The 18126-nt window shown below is 43.4% G+C and overlaps 1 protein-coding gene across 1 annotated transcript in view; it reads right to left on the minus strand.

Annotated features, from left to right (window-relative positions):
- Positions 1-17685, minus strand: part of LOC116508134 (WSC domain-containing protein 1-like) — a 57482-nt gene extending 39797 nt beyond the window's left edge. Inside the window, 3 exon segments of the mRNA XM_032216617.1 lie at positions 1468-1652; positions 4657-4771; positions 17203-17685. Of these exon segments, the coding sequence (XP_032072508.1) occupies positions 1468-1652; positions 4657-4771; positions 17203-17629 (727 nt within the window). The 5' untranslated portion in view covers positions 17630-17685.
- Positions 17686-18126: the final 441 nt, after the last annotated feature.

Genomic DNA, 18126 nt, shown 5'->3' on the forward strand with positions numbered 1-18126 from the left:
CGTAACCGGGGGGGATCGTAAATGTGAAAAATGGTTATAAGCCACATATTTCAGTCAAATGTTCACTAAATGAATGGACTACCTGTATTTCCTCTTTCCACTCAAACATTCCGAATTCTGGGAACAAATAATTAAAGCAATCAATAAACATTTGTACTTGAAGAAGTGTTAACACTGATGCAAATTTGGGAAATGCGCCAAGAAGAAGGTTAAACTCTGCAGGTTAAAAGTCCTTTTTATTAGCAGAGGGAACAGTGTTAGTGTTCCTTCTTCACAAATGGCATTCCTAGAGTGTTTGAGAAAAATAAGAATGAATCAGAGGTTTAAAATATATTATTTCCCACTCGTAACAGGATAACTAGAAAAGGATGAAAAAGGAAATGTTGTTTTTTCTTTAAAACCAAAAAGGATAAACAAAGTTTACCCTGAATTTTATTTTCATTGCAAAATCAACTCTTACTCATTACATTTTTTTTATGAATCTTCCATTTTTTTTCTTTTGTTTGGTCCCTTAATGCTGGACTACAGCTAGGAAGGATGTGGTGGCTCAGTGGCTAAGATGCTGAGCTTGTCAATCAGAAGGTTGGCAGTTCAGCGGTTCGAATCCCTAGAGAGGATTGAGCGGAGTGACGGAGTAAGCTCCCATTACGTGTCCCAGCTTCTGCCAACCTAGCAGTTCGAAAGCATGTAAAAGTGCAAGTAGAAAAACATTCCATGCTTCCGATGTTTAGTCCTGCCGGCCACATGACCATGGAGACGTCTTCGGACAGCACTGGCTCTTTGGCTTTGAAATGGAGATGAGCACCACCCCCTAGAGTCGGGAACGACTAGCACAAATGTGCGAGGGGAACCTTTACCTTTACCTTACAGCTAGGATAGGAGCTAAGAATCCCTCAACAGAGTTAGTTGTGGAAAGTCCTGATCTATATGTCCCTAGGGTCAAAGTGAGTTGATGTGAACATCAGCAAAGATACAACCTAGAATTGTACTAATGAGGCAAATATAGAGTTCAAAATACAATCCCATCAATTTCCCAGTTCCATCTCCTGAACCCATCTTCTGTACCAGAGGTGGGTTTTTGTCGGTTTTCCCTGGATCGGGTGAACAGGTAGTGGTGGTGGCAGGAGGCTCCACCCATCCAGCCGGACGCTTCCTGCGCATGTGCAGAAGCATCACGCGATTACGTGAGCACTCGCACGCATGAGCAAACCAGTAGTAAGATAAATAGAAACCCACCACTGTCCTGTACCCATCATAGAGATTTAGAAGCATTTTTGGGTCCCACCCATTAAAGCCTTCTGCTTGATTGTTTGTCTGGTATTAATCCCTGCTTATCTACTTACTTACTGCTTATCCCTGCTTATCTATTAACACCAGACAAACAGTCAAACAGAAAATAATACATGCATTCAGTTCCCCATCCCTATTGGGAATAAAATACTCACTTAAGAAGCTTACATCACTTACGTCGTTTAGGCCCTGCCCCCGATTCCTCCACCTGGTAAACAGAGAGCCTGTTGATGCCTCCACAGATGGTCCCTTTCTCCCCTTTACACTCATTGTTACACTCTTCCTGCTTTGCAATATTCACTGGCAGCTGGTTTCCACAATAGCATTCTGTTCCATATTCCAAGCCGGCATATTTATAAGTTCTGGACAAAACCAAAAAGAAAATTCTTCTTATATCATCATTGCAACCGATACCAAAAAAAAAAAAAAACATTTTGCGTGATGTTCAAAAGCAGAGGGAGGTGGGGTCCTGGGAAATGGTGGTGGAGGAAATCAAAGGGAAATTGAAAGGTGAGAAGTTGAAGAAGGAAAGGTAGAGCTTTCAAGGACTCTTTATAAAGCCCTAGTAAGGCCACACTTGGAATACTGCATCCAGTTTTGTTCGCCACGATGTAATAAAGATGTTGAGTGGAAAGAGTGCAGAGAAGAGCAACAAAGATGATTAAGGGCCTGGATACTAAAACATATGAATGGTTTCAGGAACAGAGGTGGGTTGCTGCCGGCATTATTGCCTGTTTGCAACCCATGTGCAATGTGCACACGTGTGTTTGTATGCTCTTCAATGTAAATTGTTCCATGCACAGTCATTTAAATCCAAAATGGCGGCACCCAAGCAGAAGTGAGGGAACCAATCCAGGGGCGTGGAAGGCCTGGGTCACTGCCATTTCTGTGACACAGGCCTGAATTCCACTACCAGTTCAGCCGAACTGGACCGAACCAGTAGCAACCCTCCTCTGTTGCAGGAGTTGGGTATGTCTAGTCTAGGGAAAAGAAGGGCTAGGGGCGACATTATGGCAGTGTTCCAATATTTGAGGGGCTGCCACAAAGAAGAGGGAGTCAAGCTATTCTCCAAAGCACCTGAGGGCAGGACAAGAAGCCGTGGTTGGAAACTAATCAAGGAGAGAAGCAACTTAGAATTAAGGAGAAATTTCCGGACAGTGAGAACAATTAACCAGTGGAACAACTTGTCTTCAGAAGTTGTGGGTCTTCCATCACTGGAGGCTTTCAAGAAGAGTCAGGAAAGCCACTTATTTGAAATGGGATAGTGTCTCCTGCTTGATCAAGGAGCTGGACTAGAAGACTTCCCAAATCTCTTCCAACTCTGTTATTCTATTAATCTGACTCTGCTGGATCAGCCCAAGGACATCTAGTCCAGCATTGTTTGTCAGACTTGGCTAAATTCGCAACAGACATTGGGGAGGGCTTTGATGGCTCAATCACACATTTTGATGCTGTTGACCCAATGCCACTGTGTAACAGAATATAGAACATAGAATCCTAGGGCTGGACGGGACCTTCTCCTCAAGGATACTATCCTAGTCAAATAGTTTTCCAGTCAATATAGTATTTATAGTGTAGTAGTAGTATAGTATATAGTGTCAACCCTGAAGCTGGCCTGACTGAAGCCATCTTGGAGCTTCAGTGCTGCCACACTGGAGCTAAGGGAAAGTGAGGGGGGAATAGAGATAGCTGGGGTTTTGCAGCCAAAACAAAATGCTTTCTCCTGGGAACCAAGGTCATTCTTACATCTGGAGAGTGTGTGTGTATATATGTGTGTGTGTGTGTGTGTGTGAGAGAGAGAGAGAGAGACAGAGAGAGAGAGACAGAGAGAGGAGGAGGAGGAGGAGAAGTGACTTTACCAGCCAACCAGATAGCAACTTGATTGGACCATGTGACTGACTGTTTGTAGAAGGGGGGGAAAGCTTTTACTTTTAATTAGGTGAAAACAGCAGGAACTTTCAGAGTCGGTTTTCCCCAGAACTGTGTCAATATGATATACCCAATAAAACTATTATTTGAGGAATCTAACTGCTTTGGAGTTTTTCTTGCTATGGGTATATTACTTGAACCCCGACATATAGTATATTTGGGGATAATCTTGGGGAGAAAGAAGCAAGATCTGCAGACAAATCAAACAAGCAGCTGCTAAGCCCACAGAAGGAGTTGAGGTATGGCAAACGCCTCAGAAGGGAATCCTCTCTAGTTTCTTCAGTTGTAAAGGTGGGATTGAGGGGAGAGATGTACTTTCAAACTTGGATATCAGCCTTCGCAGCAGAGGTGGTATTCAGCCAGTTATAGAGAACCAGTAGTGAAAATTTTGAGTAGTTTGGAGAACTGGCAAATAGGCTGGCCCTGCCCCTGCTGCCTCCCAGCTGATCTTCTTTTATTGCTCTGAACAGGAGAACGGAGCTGGAAAGCAGGCTAGCGGGGTGGGGTGAGAATGGGGCAGTGGTGGGTTTCAAAAATTTTGGGAACCTACTCTGTGGGTATGGCCTCTTTTGTGGGAGTGGCTTGCCGGCCATGTGTTTCCTTCCTTCCTTCCTTCCTTCCTTCCTTCCTTCCTTCCTTCCTTCCTTCCTTCCTTTCTTTCTTTCTCTCCTTCCTTTTGTCTCTGTTCCTTTTTTCTTTTTTCTTTCATCTCTCTCTCACTCTTTTTCTTTTTTCTTTATTTCTTCCTTTCTTTCTCTCTCTCTATATCAGTCTGTCTGTCTCTCTCTGTGTGTGGGGGGGGGGCAGTGGTGGGTTTCAAAATTTTTTGGAACCTCTTCTGTAGGTGTGGCCTGCTTTCCAAGTCCACTGGTGGAACCTCTTCTAACCGGTTCTACCGAATAGGTGCAAACTGGCAGGAACCCACCTCTGGAATGGGGATGTTGCAGTAACCTTCCCCCAGGAGTGGGGGAGGGAATGGGGATGTGGCAGTATCCTTCCCCTGCCATGCCCAACAAGCCATGCTCACAGAACCGGTAGTAAAAAAAATTTTTTGAATGCCATCACTGCTTGTGAGGTAGTCTAAACAACAAGCATATCTATAAATACTACCTCCATCTTTATTGTAAGGCTACATTAATACATTCTTTGCAAGAACGAAAGCAAATCGCTCTCTCCCCTCATCTTTACAGACCAAGAAAGTAAGGAGAGTCCCTCTTGAGGCATTTGCCATGCTACCCATTCCTTCTGTGCGCTCAGCTGCCTCTTATCTGACTGTTCTCCAGACTGTGGCTCTTCCTTTTGTTGTCCAAGGTCATTCTCGCATACCTGAGTCAATACATATAAAAGAAGGACCAATTCATGTTAGATTGATTTCGCCTTTAGGAGCAACAGCATGTAGGAAAAAATAAAATACATTTTTTTCTTTTATTCTTTTACCTCTCAGCACAGGCTTCTTGGCAATGGGAAATTGTCATTTTTCTCAAGTCATAGAACACGGCTCCTTTCAACGTCCTTTTCCTTGAGTCGTCGCCAAAGCAGCCAATATAAGTGCCTTCAGCATATGAAAATACAATCAACAGTTAGAAAGAATCCTGAGAATCCTGAGAATAGAACTGAATACAACCCCCCCTCCCCTAAAGGTAAAAAGTTAGGGTTAGCACAGCAATGGCAGGGGGAGCATGGGGGGGAGGTCATGCGTGCCACACCCATAATACAATGCACACAACCCCAGCATGTATACGCGCATGACCAGCGCTCCCCTCACATTTTTGGCGTGCTTTTTTCACCCTCCCCAGGCTCCAGGGGCTTTATAGGAGCCTGGGGAGGGTGAAAACATCCTCCACACACACCCACGCACACACACACCCGCCCCGGAGGCCATTTGAAGCCTTCAGGAGTTTCCCTGAAGCCTCTGGAGCGCGAAAAACCACCCCTACGGGCAAACTGGAATTTCGGCAACAGACTTCCGGTTTGCTCGTAAGGCCGGTTTTAGCCCAGTTTAGCCTTCAAGGCCTTCCGGAGTCTTCCCTGAAGGCTCGGGGGGGGGGGGCGCAAAAAAAGACCCTATGAGCAAACCAGAAGTCACTTCTGGTTTGTTCGTAGGGTTATTTTTTTCCCCTCCACAGCCTTCAGGGAAGCCTCCGGAAGGCCCCTGAAGGCTCCGGACAGCTAAAACCGGCTCCATGAGCAAATCAAAAGTACGTTCCCAAACTTCCGGTTTGGCCATAGGGCCAGTTTTTCACACTCCAGACAAATGGCACCCCTGACAAATGGCTCCGCGTGCCATAGGTTCGCCATCACGGCCCTAGCACATATGTGCTAGTCATTCTTGACTCTAGGGGGTGGTGCTCATCTCCCTTTCAAAGCTGTAACGGGAGCTCACTCTGTTATGCGGCACTAGGGATTTGAACTGCCGAACTGCTAACCTTCTGATCGACAAGCTCAGCATCTTAGCCACTGAGCCACAGCATCCCTTTTAAAGTACACCCTTGCATTCCTCTCCCATAATAGCTGTAGCCTCATGTTCTGCCAGGGAGAACTAATAAAACATGATTAAGAACTAAACGTTATGTAAGAAAATATGTAGCACTTTTATGAGCAGCCCTTGGCTCACCACCATGCATTTAATAACCATTTGAAGTTACAACGGCATTGGGAAAAAGTGACGTATGACCATTTTTCACACTTATGACCATTGCAGCATCCCTGTGGCCACATGATCTCATTTCAGAGGCTTGGCAACTGATTCATATATATGACAGCTGCCGTGTCCCAGGGTGATGTCATCACCTTTTGTGACCTTCTGACAAGCAAATTTAATGGGGAAGCAAGACTCACTTAACAACCACTGCAGTGATTCACATAACCAATGTGGGAAGAAAAAACGTAAACTGGTTCACAACTCGTTGAACAACTATCTCGCTTAGCAACAGAAATGTTGGGGTAAATTATGGTCATAATTCAAGAACTACCTAAGCCATGCTATTTTTTTTCTCTTTTGCTGCTTCTTTGTCTTGTGCATCATTTAGCAATGACAATATTTTTTAATTCTCACACATAATATTCATTATTTATTGAATATTAACAGAACTCAAGTACTTGCTCCAAAACTTACTGAGAGTGGAGTTTATCAAGGAAAGAAGCAACTTAGAACTTAGAACTAAGGAGAAATTTCCTGACAGTAAATTCTCCAACCCTGGAAGTTTTTAAGAAGAGATTGGAACAACCATTTGTCTGAAATGGTACATGGTTTCTTGCCTGAGCTGGGGGTTGGACTAGAAGACCACTAAGGTCCCTTCCAACTCTGTTATTCTACTTTATTCTAAAGTGCCATTGTAACTGAGTGCAGCTCCTAAATGATTTGTTTTAAGTTGAGGACTAACTACTGTATATTTCATTTTTGTTCCCAAACTATGACCATTTACAATCAACTTTCTCACTTCCCCCGTAAAGGTTGATTGGAGTGTTTATGAAACTTCTCATGCCAGTTGCAAACCATTATTATACATTCCCCAATTCTAGTCTTTAAAGCATACCCGATTGGAGAAATGAGCCAAACCAGAAAAAAAAAATCAGAGCTAGAAAGCAAAAGTGATATAATTTTTTCTGGCATTATTGAGGCATGTTTCCTGCTTTTCCCTGACTTTGACATCCTACTTGGAAAATCTTCAAGCAATGCAACATTTATTTAAAACCAATCTTCCTTCATTCTCCGCACTGCCCCTCCCTCCTTCTGTAATGCAAAATTAAAATGAAACCATCATATTTGCATCTCCTTGATAAAGCTTCTGAATTCAATCTTGCGAACTGTCAGGCAAATGTAGAAGATAGGGGAAAAAAGGCCTACGTGGAGAAATGAAGACTAGCCATTTATCTGATTTCTTGTGAAAGGACATGAAAATGATTTTTAATTATGTACTACCTATGCAAAGCTAAAAGGAATTTTTGGGCTGGTGAAAAAATAATAATAATAATCACCTTTTGGTTAGCGTGTGACAGCAGCCCTGGCCATTGATTAGCTGAAATTTTCTGTAAGGGTTGCCAAACTAAATACTTATGCATTGCAGGTAGTCCTCGACTTACAACGGTTCATTTAGTGACTGTTTGAAGTTACAGCGACACTGGAAAAAAAGTGATTTATAACCAGAAGTGGAATTCAGCTGGTTCAGACCGGTCTGGGCCAACTGGATGTTAATTTTATATCCGGTTCACCGAAACGGTAATTGCAAGAATTGGTAGGCCCCGCCTACCCCATCCCACCCCTCCCAGGAGTCTCCATGTAGCCCATTTTGGATGCCAGGTAAGCGCAGGGCCTTTGTGGAGCCTCTGACAGGGCAAAAAACGGGCCTCCCGGAAGTTCCGGAAGTTCCAGAAATGGGCCCGTTTCTGGCCTCCAGAGGGGCTCCGGAGTCTGGGAGAGGCCGTTTTCACCCTCCAGGAGGCTCGAGGAAAGCCTCTAGAGCAGTGTTTCTCAACCTTGGCAACTTGAAGATGTCCGGACTTCAACTCCCAGAATTCCCCAGCCAGCAAATGCTGGCTGAGGAATTCTGGGAGTTGAAGTCCGGACATCTTCAAGTTGCCAAGGTTGAGAAACACTGCTCTAGAGCCTGGGGAGAGCAAAAAATGCTCCCCACCATGGTGCAGGATGCCAAGTAGGCCATGCCCACCATAGCCACACCCACCCAGCAACCATCCAGCGAACCGGTTGCTAAAAAAATTTCAACCCCACCCCTGCTTATGACTGTTTTTCACCCTTACAGCTACTGCAGCATCCCCATGATCACACAATTAAAATTTAGGCGCTTGGCAACTGATTCATATTTATGACGGTTGCAGTGTCCTGGGCTTATGGGATCCCCTTTTGCAGCTTTCTGGCAAGCAAAGTCCATGGTTCGCTTAACAATCATGTTAGTAACAACATTAACAATTGCAGTGATTCTGCAAGAAAGATTGTAAAATAGGGCAAAACTCCCTGAAGAAATGTCTCACTTAGCAAGAGAAATTTTGGACTCCGTTGTGGTCATCACTTGAGGACTACCTGAGTTACAGCACTCTATCATATCAACTAGAAAAAGCATCGAACTCATAAATATCTCCTTTTCATTTAAGAATGTATTGTAAAAGCTTTCGAAATGGATTGGTTGATGGTTCGTAAAGTCTCTCGTCTCATGATAGCTAGCTTCCTTCTTGAGTTTCTTAGAAATCTCTTCAACTGTGTGTGTTATCCTACACAAAATCTGACAGCGACACAAATGTGCCCAGCGGTCTCTGAAAGCAGAACTAAATATTTATCTGATTGATTTGAATCATGGAAGATAAAGGCAGGCAACGAGTTTTGATGCAAAAAGAAAGCAACGCGCAAAGTGAACATAACCGATAATTATAATAATTTTTTAAAAAGGTACTGAGAATTCACTAGAGAATTTTACTCATGTGTGCATTTGTGGGTGAAAATTATTACTGACAGACCCTCTTTGCCCCCTTTCCATGCACACGTCTTGGTGAACAATTTCATTTCCATGAATGAAGGATTCACGCAATGTAGTTAAAATTATTTCTGCAGCGAGGACACGTTACAGAATTATCCTTCCACTCCCCACCATCCAGGCAGAGCTGAAGAAGCTTCTTGGAGGAGAAGCGAAACATCTTCAAGGAGAAGCAGAGAAAGTCCCAGTTGCCTCTTGAAAAAGCACCTTTGGGACAACAATGGCCTGGATGACTGAGAATCTTTGTAGCAGTGGTGGGATTCAGCCAGCCCGTACCTATCCGGGAGAACCGGTTGTTAACTTTCTAAGCAGTTCGGAGAACCAGTTGTTGGAAGAAATCTTATTTTATTTTTTTCCACTTTGCAGGGCTAATCCTGTAGGAAGGCAGGAAGGAAACATTCTGGTGTTGTTTCTAGCCTAATCTTTCTTGCCCTGCTTACAGAAACTGCCTCTCCAGTTAACCCTTATTACATTGTAGCAGCTAAGGTGAAGCGCCCATCGACCTGAGTGACCTTGAGTTGGCCACGCCCACCCAGTCACATGACCACCGACCCCCATCTACTTACCAGGGGGGCATTTGCCCAGGTTCGCCTGGTGCGCCAGTTGCGGCCCTACCTGAACCGGGAGGCTCTCACAACAGTCACTCGAGCCCTTGTGATCTCTAGGCTGGAATACTGCAATGTGCTCTACATGGGGCTGCCCTTGAAGAGCATCCGGCGACTTCAGCTAGTCCAGAACGCGGCCGCGCGAGTGATTATGGGCGCACCACGGTTCGCCCATATAACACCAATCCTCCGTGAGCTGCGCTGGCTACCTGTTGATCGTCGGGTGCACTTCAAGGTCTTACTTACCACCTATAAAGCGCTCCATGGTAGTGGATCTGACTATTTGAGAGACCGCCTCCTGCCAATTACCTCCCTGCGTCCTATCAGATCGCACAGAGTAGGCCTCCTCCGAATTCCATCCGCCAGTCAGTGCCGACTGGCGACTACGCGGAGGAGAGCCTTCTCAGTTGCAGCTCCGACATTATGGAACAACCTCCCCATGGAGATCCGTACCCTCACCACAGTCCAGGCCTTCCGCACAGCCCTCAAGAACTGGCTATCCCGTCAGGCCTGGGGATAGGATTACTCTCACCCCGCCCGAATGTTGAGTGAATGTTGTGTTTTTATGACCAATTTCCTTTTAATCACGATTCTTTCTTTTTAAGTCTTGTCTTGCACTCCCTTCCCTTTATTGTTGTAAGCCGCCCTGAGTCCCCTCAGGGAAAAGGGCGGCATATAAATTTGCAATAAAACTAAAAACTAAAACTAAAAAACTTAGATGGTCTTTAGGGAAGAGAACCGATTATTAAATTATTCTAGTCCAGATATCTTGAAATCGCTAAGTTTTGAAAAACAGTTCTAGGTGCAAGGAGTCTCTGACTTACAACCATTCATTTAACAATGTTTGAAGTTAAAAACGGCACTGAAAACCTGTTCTTGCACTGACGGCTGTTGCAGTGTCCCCATGGTCAGGTGATCAAAATTCAAATGCTTGGCAACTGGCATGCACTTATGCCTGTTGCGGCATCCTGGGGTCACCATTTGCAACCTTCCCATGGGCTTCCCACAAACAAGTCAAGGAGGAAGCAGGATTCACTTAACAACTACATCTCATAGCAATGAAAGTTGTCATACCACTTTTGGTTGTAAGTCAAGGATTACCTGTATTTCATATATTCCCAGTCTGAGAACTTTAAAGTAGGGGAAGGATATTTGAAGAAAGATCAATATTTTGTTTTCCTGTTTCATGTTGTTATTTAATTATTTATTTTGCTTCAAAACAACCTGCAAACCTTGCCTGGTTTAACCTACTTTTCTTTTCTTTTCTTTCTTTAAAAGAGAGCGCAGTGGAAAGAATTGTATATATGAATGGCATACTTAGTCCTGTTTCAAAAAGGCTCTTGAGTTTCAAACTCCTACACACCTTTCCCATTTCCTTGTTATTGTAGAGCTACATAAGCCCGATGTCAACATCCCAACTGTGGATCCCAGACAAATCAAGCTCACTCAAGACCTGCCAATGTCTCAGTGCAAAACTTCGTTGAGTGCATCATTTCGGCCAGAGGTGGGTTTCACATAATCTTACCACCAGTTCTCTGCGTACCGAAAATGTGAGTGCGTGCATGGCTTGCACACATGTGGGCAGCTTAGAAAATATGGCTAAATAGGACGGCAGGTTTGCCTGAACTGGTCCGAACCGGCTGAATACCACCACTGATTTTGGCACTATCAAAGGCAAAACCAGCTCTACCAAATTCCCACAGAAACCCACTGTGGCAAAAAATATCCACTTGGTCCAACCCGGCGGGAGGGGGGGGAGGCATTGGAAATAAAATGGGGGGTGATTGGAAAGAGGGTCCATTTATTGATGAAGCAGGGTTTGTGGTTCTGGGCAGCTGACAAAATGGAGTTGAGAGTGGGTGCCAAGGTTGGATACCCCTGTCATAAAGCAACATAGTGTTAACAGATTGCTTATATTACAGGTGTCAAATTTGCAGCAGCACATTGTCAACACATGACATATCATGACATTTTCTCCCTCCGCAGAGCTGGGGAGGGCATGGCCTGCATGCGATGTATCCATCCCGTGGGCCACCTGTTTTGACACCCCTGGCTTATATCTTCCTCAAAGTCAGTTCTGTGTTCCTTTATAGCAGGGGTGTCAAACTTGTGGCCTGCGGGCCGGAAGTGTTATGTGCTGGCCATGCCCGGTTTAGTGAAGGGGAAAAAAGTTGTGATACATCATGTGACAATGTTGTGATGACATGAGTTTGACACCCCTGTTTTACAGGGAACAAAAGCAAGAAATTCAAGATGGCAGTTTTGAATAATTACAGCTGCCATCCTGACTTTTTCTGACATATACCACGTCCAGAGGTGGGTTCCTACTAGTTTGCACCTATTCGGTAGAACCGGTTCGTCAAATTTACGGGCCACACTTACAGAAGAGGTTCCAAAATTTTTTGAAACCCACCACTGGTCCTTGGATATGATTATTCTACACTTTCATGCTCATATTTATAAAACTCAGTGCCTCTGTGAAAGGTAAGGATGACTACTGCGTTTGTGGTGCAATCAGAACATTGCGTGTGTTGAAGTTGTTTTAACGCAAACCAAAGATGCCTTTTAAAAAACAAGTTTACATCATATTCTTATGCATGCCAGTGCTGTGTGTGAGGTAATTTAAGGTGGTTCTGACAAGTGTCATCGGCATCTTCATATCCGGTCATGTGGGCGGCAAGCCACTCCCATCCGGTCACATGGGTGGCAAGCCACTCCCACAAAGGAGGCCACACCCACAGAGTAGGTTCGAACAATTTTTGAAACCCATCACTGACCACATCCATAAACACTTCTATACACAAGCTTTTTAGACTTAAATGGAGGCTTTGCGTTCTTCTGTTCCCACCCCCTGCATTCTTTCCCATCTCATCTTCAGTCTCTGAACGAAAGCTTTTCACAGATGGATCCAAAATAAATCATTCAATCTTCAGCGCTTTTTTTTTTTTTTTGCTAAAAATAAACAATAGAATCTACACCACTCTCCCTTTGAAAAAAAAAAGTGGAAAAAAAAGAGTAAAGAAGAAGATAAATCAGCGAAGTAGGAGGGAAAGCTAGAACTCTTGAATTAAGATGTTGAGACAAGGTGAATGGTATGTTTCTTCTAAAGAGGTGAACATTGGCACTTTCCAAACATGCAATTAGGAAGTTCGCAAGCTGTGAACAGGCACCCACAATAAGCCGCTAAGAAGGTAGGAGGTTCTCTCTCTGAGCTCCATTTCACAGGTTTGGAGAGGTGTTTTTTTTTTTTTATCGTTTGCAGCTGCATATTCAAAGCCATCTGGGCTTCCTCAGTTGTCGTTGTTGCATTGCGAGGTAGATAGAATATTGTGGTTTAACCTCTTTTCCTCCTGCTGTCAACTCTGAAGCGAACCTGGCTGAAGCCATCTTATGCTGTCTCATAGTTGCCACGAACTCTGAGAGGGGGAAGGGAGGGGGAAGTAGATAGACTGGTTAACAGTCAAAACAAAAAAAATTTCTTGTAGGAACCAAGGTCATCCCAGCCTCTCAGCTACTTACAATGTAACCGGTGACATTTGGGGAGGGAACTATTTGTTCTTTAAATTAGTCTAAAACTGCAGGAATTTTTGGAGTTCGTTTTCAGTAGCTGTGTCGATATGATGTATCTAATAAACATGTTCTTTGAGGAATCTACCTGCCTCGGAGTTCTGCTTTTGGCAGATGCATTACTCAGAATACTGATACCTGCTTTAAGGGTTTTTAATTAAGATGACAGTTACTTCTTGACATATGACCAAAATTGACCCCAAAATTTCTGTTGCTAAGCAAGACAGTTGTTAAGTGGGTTTTGCCCCATTTTGAGACCTTCTTGCCACAGTTATTAAGTGAATCACTGCATTGTTCAGTTAGTAACACAAATGCGGTATTGTAGGCGAATTCTGTCAATTGTTAGCAGTTCGATCCTGACCAGCTCAAAGTTGACTCAGCCTTCCATCCTTCCGAGCTCGGTAAAAGGAGGACCCAGATTATTGGGGGCAATATGCTGATTCTGTAAATGGCTTGGGCAATCATTCATTTAGTGACCATTCAAAATTACAACATCACTCAAAAAATGACTTGTGACCATTTTCACACATATGACTGTTATAGAACCCCCATGGTCATGTGATCAAAATTTGGACTGTACCGCCACTCCCTAAGCATCATTTCTCTCCCTGAGCAGCTCTCAATGTACGGTCTCCAACTCACAACATGGTGTCTGGGGAATTCTGGGAGTTGAAGACTACACATTTTCAAATTGACACAGTTGAAAGATGCTGCCCTATGGTACAAAGGATAGGAAGAGAGAAGACGAGGGGCAAATATGCAAGAATCTGTTACTACAGACTATCACAATAAAATATAGTTGTAGTCATCATGTGGAATCAACTTCCTGGTCTACCACTGGTTGACCAGTTACTAACCATCATTTAACCTCATGGAGGTATTGTGAAGGTAAAAGGACAGATGGTGAATTGTGAGCCACTCAGAGGAAATGTGAACATAAATTAAATGCTTTGCTCATTTTGGCCTGTTGTGCCTTAAAATGGCTTCTACTGTATTGCCGTAAAATGGCTTCTACTGTACAGCACGGTGGAGTTGCCATGGTACCGGCTTCACAGTACTCCACAAGGGAGCTCCCTCTGGTAAGGGGGAAAATCCAACATTAGAAATTACATTTGGTCCAGACATTTCCCCCCTATAAATAAATACATGGACAATGCCAGGTTATCAACTAGTATTAATTTAAATTTTGATTTGACTTTTTGCTGATTTCTTGACAATGTTTCTTTAATATTTTCTACGTCATGCTATTGTAAACTGCCTGGTGCACTTTAATAAGCAGAAAGGTGGGAAATAACAACAACAACAACAACAACAACAAATTGAAGATAAACAGCAAGAAAAAAATCACAAAATACCGGGACTTGCAAATAGTGGTTGACGACTGTGGAAAAAGAAATCATGTGTTGTCCCAATTGTAATTGGAGCCCTTGGAGCAATACCTAAAGAGCTACCTCACTATTTGAAAATTCTAAATTTACCTGACTTACCTGTACTAAAAAAGGTCAATGAGGCTGTGCAAACCATTCAAACCACTACATTAGCTGAAACAAACCAGCTGATGTATGCAGCAGCCTTCATGACCACCAAAGAATTGGATTTGAAAATACAAAAGAACCAATGGGGCAAGAAGAGGAAGCCTAAGTGGAAAATTCGGTTGGAATTGAAGATCAAAAAATTTCGTGGAGACTTGAGCAACTTGAAGAACCTAAGGCAAGGTCAGCTAAAGCAGGTCAAAAGCAGCCTGGAAGTAAGATATGATTTGGAGAATAAGGAGATTGCGGTAGTAATTGAAGAGCTGAAGCAGAGGGTTGTTGCCGTTGCTGAAAAGATTAAAAGGTATGAAAACCGAGTAACTCAGTTCAAGGAAAACTCACAGTTCAGAGCAAATCAGCACCAGTTTTATAAAAGCTTAGAAAGTGGAGATGGAGTAACAACAAATGAAAAGCCTGATAAAGAGAAAGCTCTGAAATTCTGGAAGAATTTGTGGGAAAACAACAAGAACGACAACAGAAATGCAAAATGGATCAAACAGATTGAGGATTCTATTAAAGTGCATAAAATGGAAGATGTGAAAATAACAAAAGAAATGGTACAAAGAAAGTCAAGAAAAGTGAAGAACTGGAGTGCACCTGGACCAGATGAGTTACATGGCTTCTGGTTAAAGGCACTTACAAGTGTGCACAAAAGATTGGCAGCCCAAATGAACCAGATCTTAAAAACACCTGAAAATGATGAATGGATGACAACTGAAGGACATTTTTGATCCAAAATGATAAAAAAAAGGAAAGGATCCTGGAAACTATAGGCCAATCACCTGTTTGCCAACAACATACAAGTTCCTTACTGGTATCATTGCAAACCAAATTTATGGATACTTGGAAAGAAATAACTTGCTTCCTGTAGAACAGAAAGGATGCTGCAAAAATTCAAGAGGAACAAAGGACCAACTGCTAATTGACAAGCTAATCCTAAATAATTCAAAGAAAAGACAAAACAACCTGTTCATGGCTTTGATTCAGTTCCCATAGCTGGATCAAGAAATGCCTGAAAATCTTTGGCATCAGCAGCAACATACAAAAATTCATGGAAACTTCAATGAACCTCTAGAAAACGAAGCTTATAGCTAATGAAGAAGAACTGGGTGAAGTTGAAATTAAACAAGGCATTTTCCAGGGCGATTCCCCTTTCACCTCTACATTTATACTCTCAATGCTACCACTGACAATCGTTTTGAAGAAGATGGACTGTGGATACGAACTTGCAAAGAAAGGACTGAAAATTTCACACTTGGTGTACATGGATGATTTGAAGCTGTTTTGTAAAACAAAAGCTGAACTGAATTTATTATAGCAGTTATAGCAATAGCAGTTAGACTTATATACCGCTTCATAGGGCTTTCAGCCCTCTCTAAGCGGTTTACAGAGTCAGCATATCGCCCCCAACAATCTGGGTCCTCATTTTACCCACCTCGGAAGAATGGAAGGCTGAGTGAACCCTGAGCCAGTGAGATTTGAACAGCCGAACTGCAGCTAACAGTCAGCTGAAGTAGCCTGCAGTGCTGCATTCTAACCACTGCGCCACCTCGGCTATTAATTGAAAGCACAAAAGAATTTAGCCAAGACATTGGTATGCAGTTTGGAATTGACAAATGTACAACAATGGCAACCAAAGCAGGCAAGATCATAGAAGATGATGGAATAGAACTTGAGAATGAAGAAATAATAAAGGCAGTAAAACCAGAAAAAGGCTAGTACTTAGGGAATTTAGAGGCCTCTGACTTAATGCATAATAAAGTCAAGGAATTAACTTCATCCAAGTACATTCGACGAATTTGCAAGATATTAAAGTCCAAATTGAATGGAGGAAACATCATAAAAGCCATAAATACCTGGGCTATACCTGTGATTCGATACTCTGCAGGAATAATTGACTGGACCCAGATGGAGTTGGACAATTTGGACAGAAAAACAAGGAAGCTTATGACAATGAATCATGCTTTGCACCCTAAAAGTGATGTTGACCGATTATATCTACCAAGAGCAGAGGGTGGTCGAGGACTCCTACAAGTAAAACAGACTGCAGAAGAAGAAAAACACAGCTTGAATGATTACATCCAGAAAAGTGAAGAACCAATGATTAAGGAAGTAAATAAAGGAGGCCTTTTAAAGACAACTAAGTCAAAAGCTGAATATAAGAAAGAAGTAATTAAGAAGCGAGCTGAAAATTGGAAAAACAAAGCTATGCATAGCCAATACTTGAAAAGTATTGAAGGCAGAACTGACCAAAAGCTAACTTTATCAGACTTGAACATTCTGATTCTACAAAAAAACCACCCTACTTGGAATAGCTTATATCTTTCGACGTTACCTAAGCAATAGCAATAGCAGTTAGACTTATATACCGCTTCATAGGGCTTTCAGCCCTCTCTAAGCAGTTTACAGAGTCAGCATATCGCCCCCACAGTCTGGGTCCTCATTTTACCCACCTCGGAAGGATGGAAGGCTGAGTCAACCTTGAGCCGGTGAGATTAGAACCGCTGAACTGCAGATAACAGTCAGCTGAAGTGGCCTGCAGTACTGCACCCTAACCACTGCGCCACCCCGGCTCTTAACAGTTCCTAGGTCCTTTGTTAGGACTCGAGCTGTTGAACTACCAACCAGCCCCAAAGGCTGTGAATCTCACCAAAGATTATCATCATCATCATCATCATCATCATCATCATCATCATCATCATCATCATATCATCATCCCACGGAAGATATTTCAATGTATCTATGTCTCCTTTCTGAAATGCTTCTGCAAAATCTAGCATAAATCAGATTTACCTTTGTTTTTGGAGGTGTGCTTCAGTGTTTTTGTTCCAGAAGCCAGAACAGGTTCTTGGTCATTTACAAATCGGAGAAACCAACGTCTCCGTAACTGTCTCAATTCAGAGTTTCTGGAGATCAACCACCGTGGTCCATCTTTCTGGTCCGGGTTGGACCCATACACTGTGTGCATGTTGACAAGAAGCTTAGAAGTCAGGTGAGGCATCTGAACTGGTCTGCTCTCTGCCTTTGCATCCCCCGGCAAAGTCTCCGCAACTGGTAGGCCTTGATTCCTGGAGAAGCCCCTGGAGCCTTGCTGGAGGACCAAGCGAGATCGCTGTAGGAGGAGAAGGCTACCTGCCATCAGATAAGCGGCTGTGAGGAAAAAGAGCAGAAACTGGGTCCTCCGAAGAAACTTTTGTGGTCTGAAAAAGGATCTGGCCATACCCTTCCCAGGAAACTGAGCCGTTTACGCCTTTAGAACAGCTTTGAAGCCCCACCTTGGCTTCCCGCTAGGCCCTCCCATGGGTTCATCGGATCATCTTAGATCTTTCCCCATCTCCAATATGCTTCCTTCTGCAGTCAGGCTGGTCGCCATCGTTCTCTGCACTAAGGAGGTTTCAGAAGGCCAGAAACATCCAGTCAACCATTCACAAGCATCTTTCTCGATCACGGCCCATCACACTTCGGAGACTCCGCTCCTCAAATCTGCAAGAAGAAAGCACAATCTGTTCAGTTCCGGTTTACCAATTTGTTCCTCCTTAATCCGTTCCATTCCTCTTTAGCTGAAACCTAATCTGTAATTTACCACAGTCTGTTTCTATCACAGTCTGTGAAACAATAATCCTTTGAAAAATGCTGGATGAGACACCGGGTGGGAGAGAAACAAAGCAGAGACTTTCAGCTGGTTGTAGCAACTCCTTTCCCTTCTGCTTTCTCGGA

This window comes from Thamnophis elegans, chromosome 4 (assembly GCF_009769535.1).
Source record: "Thamnophis elegans isolate rThaEle1 chromosome 4, rThaEle1.pri, whole genome shotgun sequence".
NCBI classification, from domain to species: domain Eukaryota; kingdom Metazoa; phylum Chordata; class Lepidosauria; order Squamata; family Colubridae; genus Thamnophis; species Thamnophis elegans.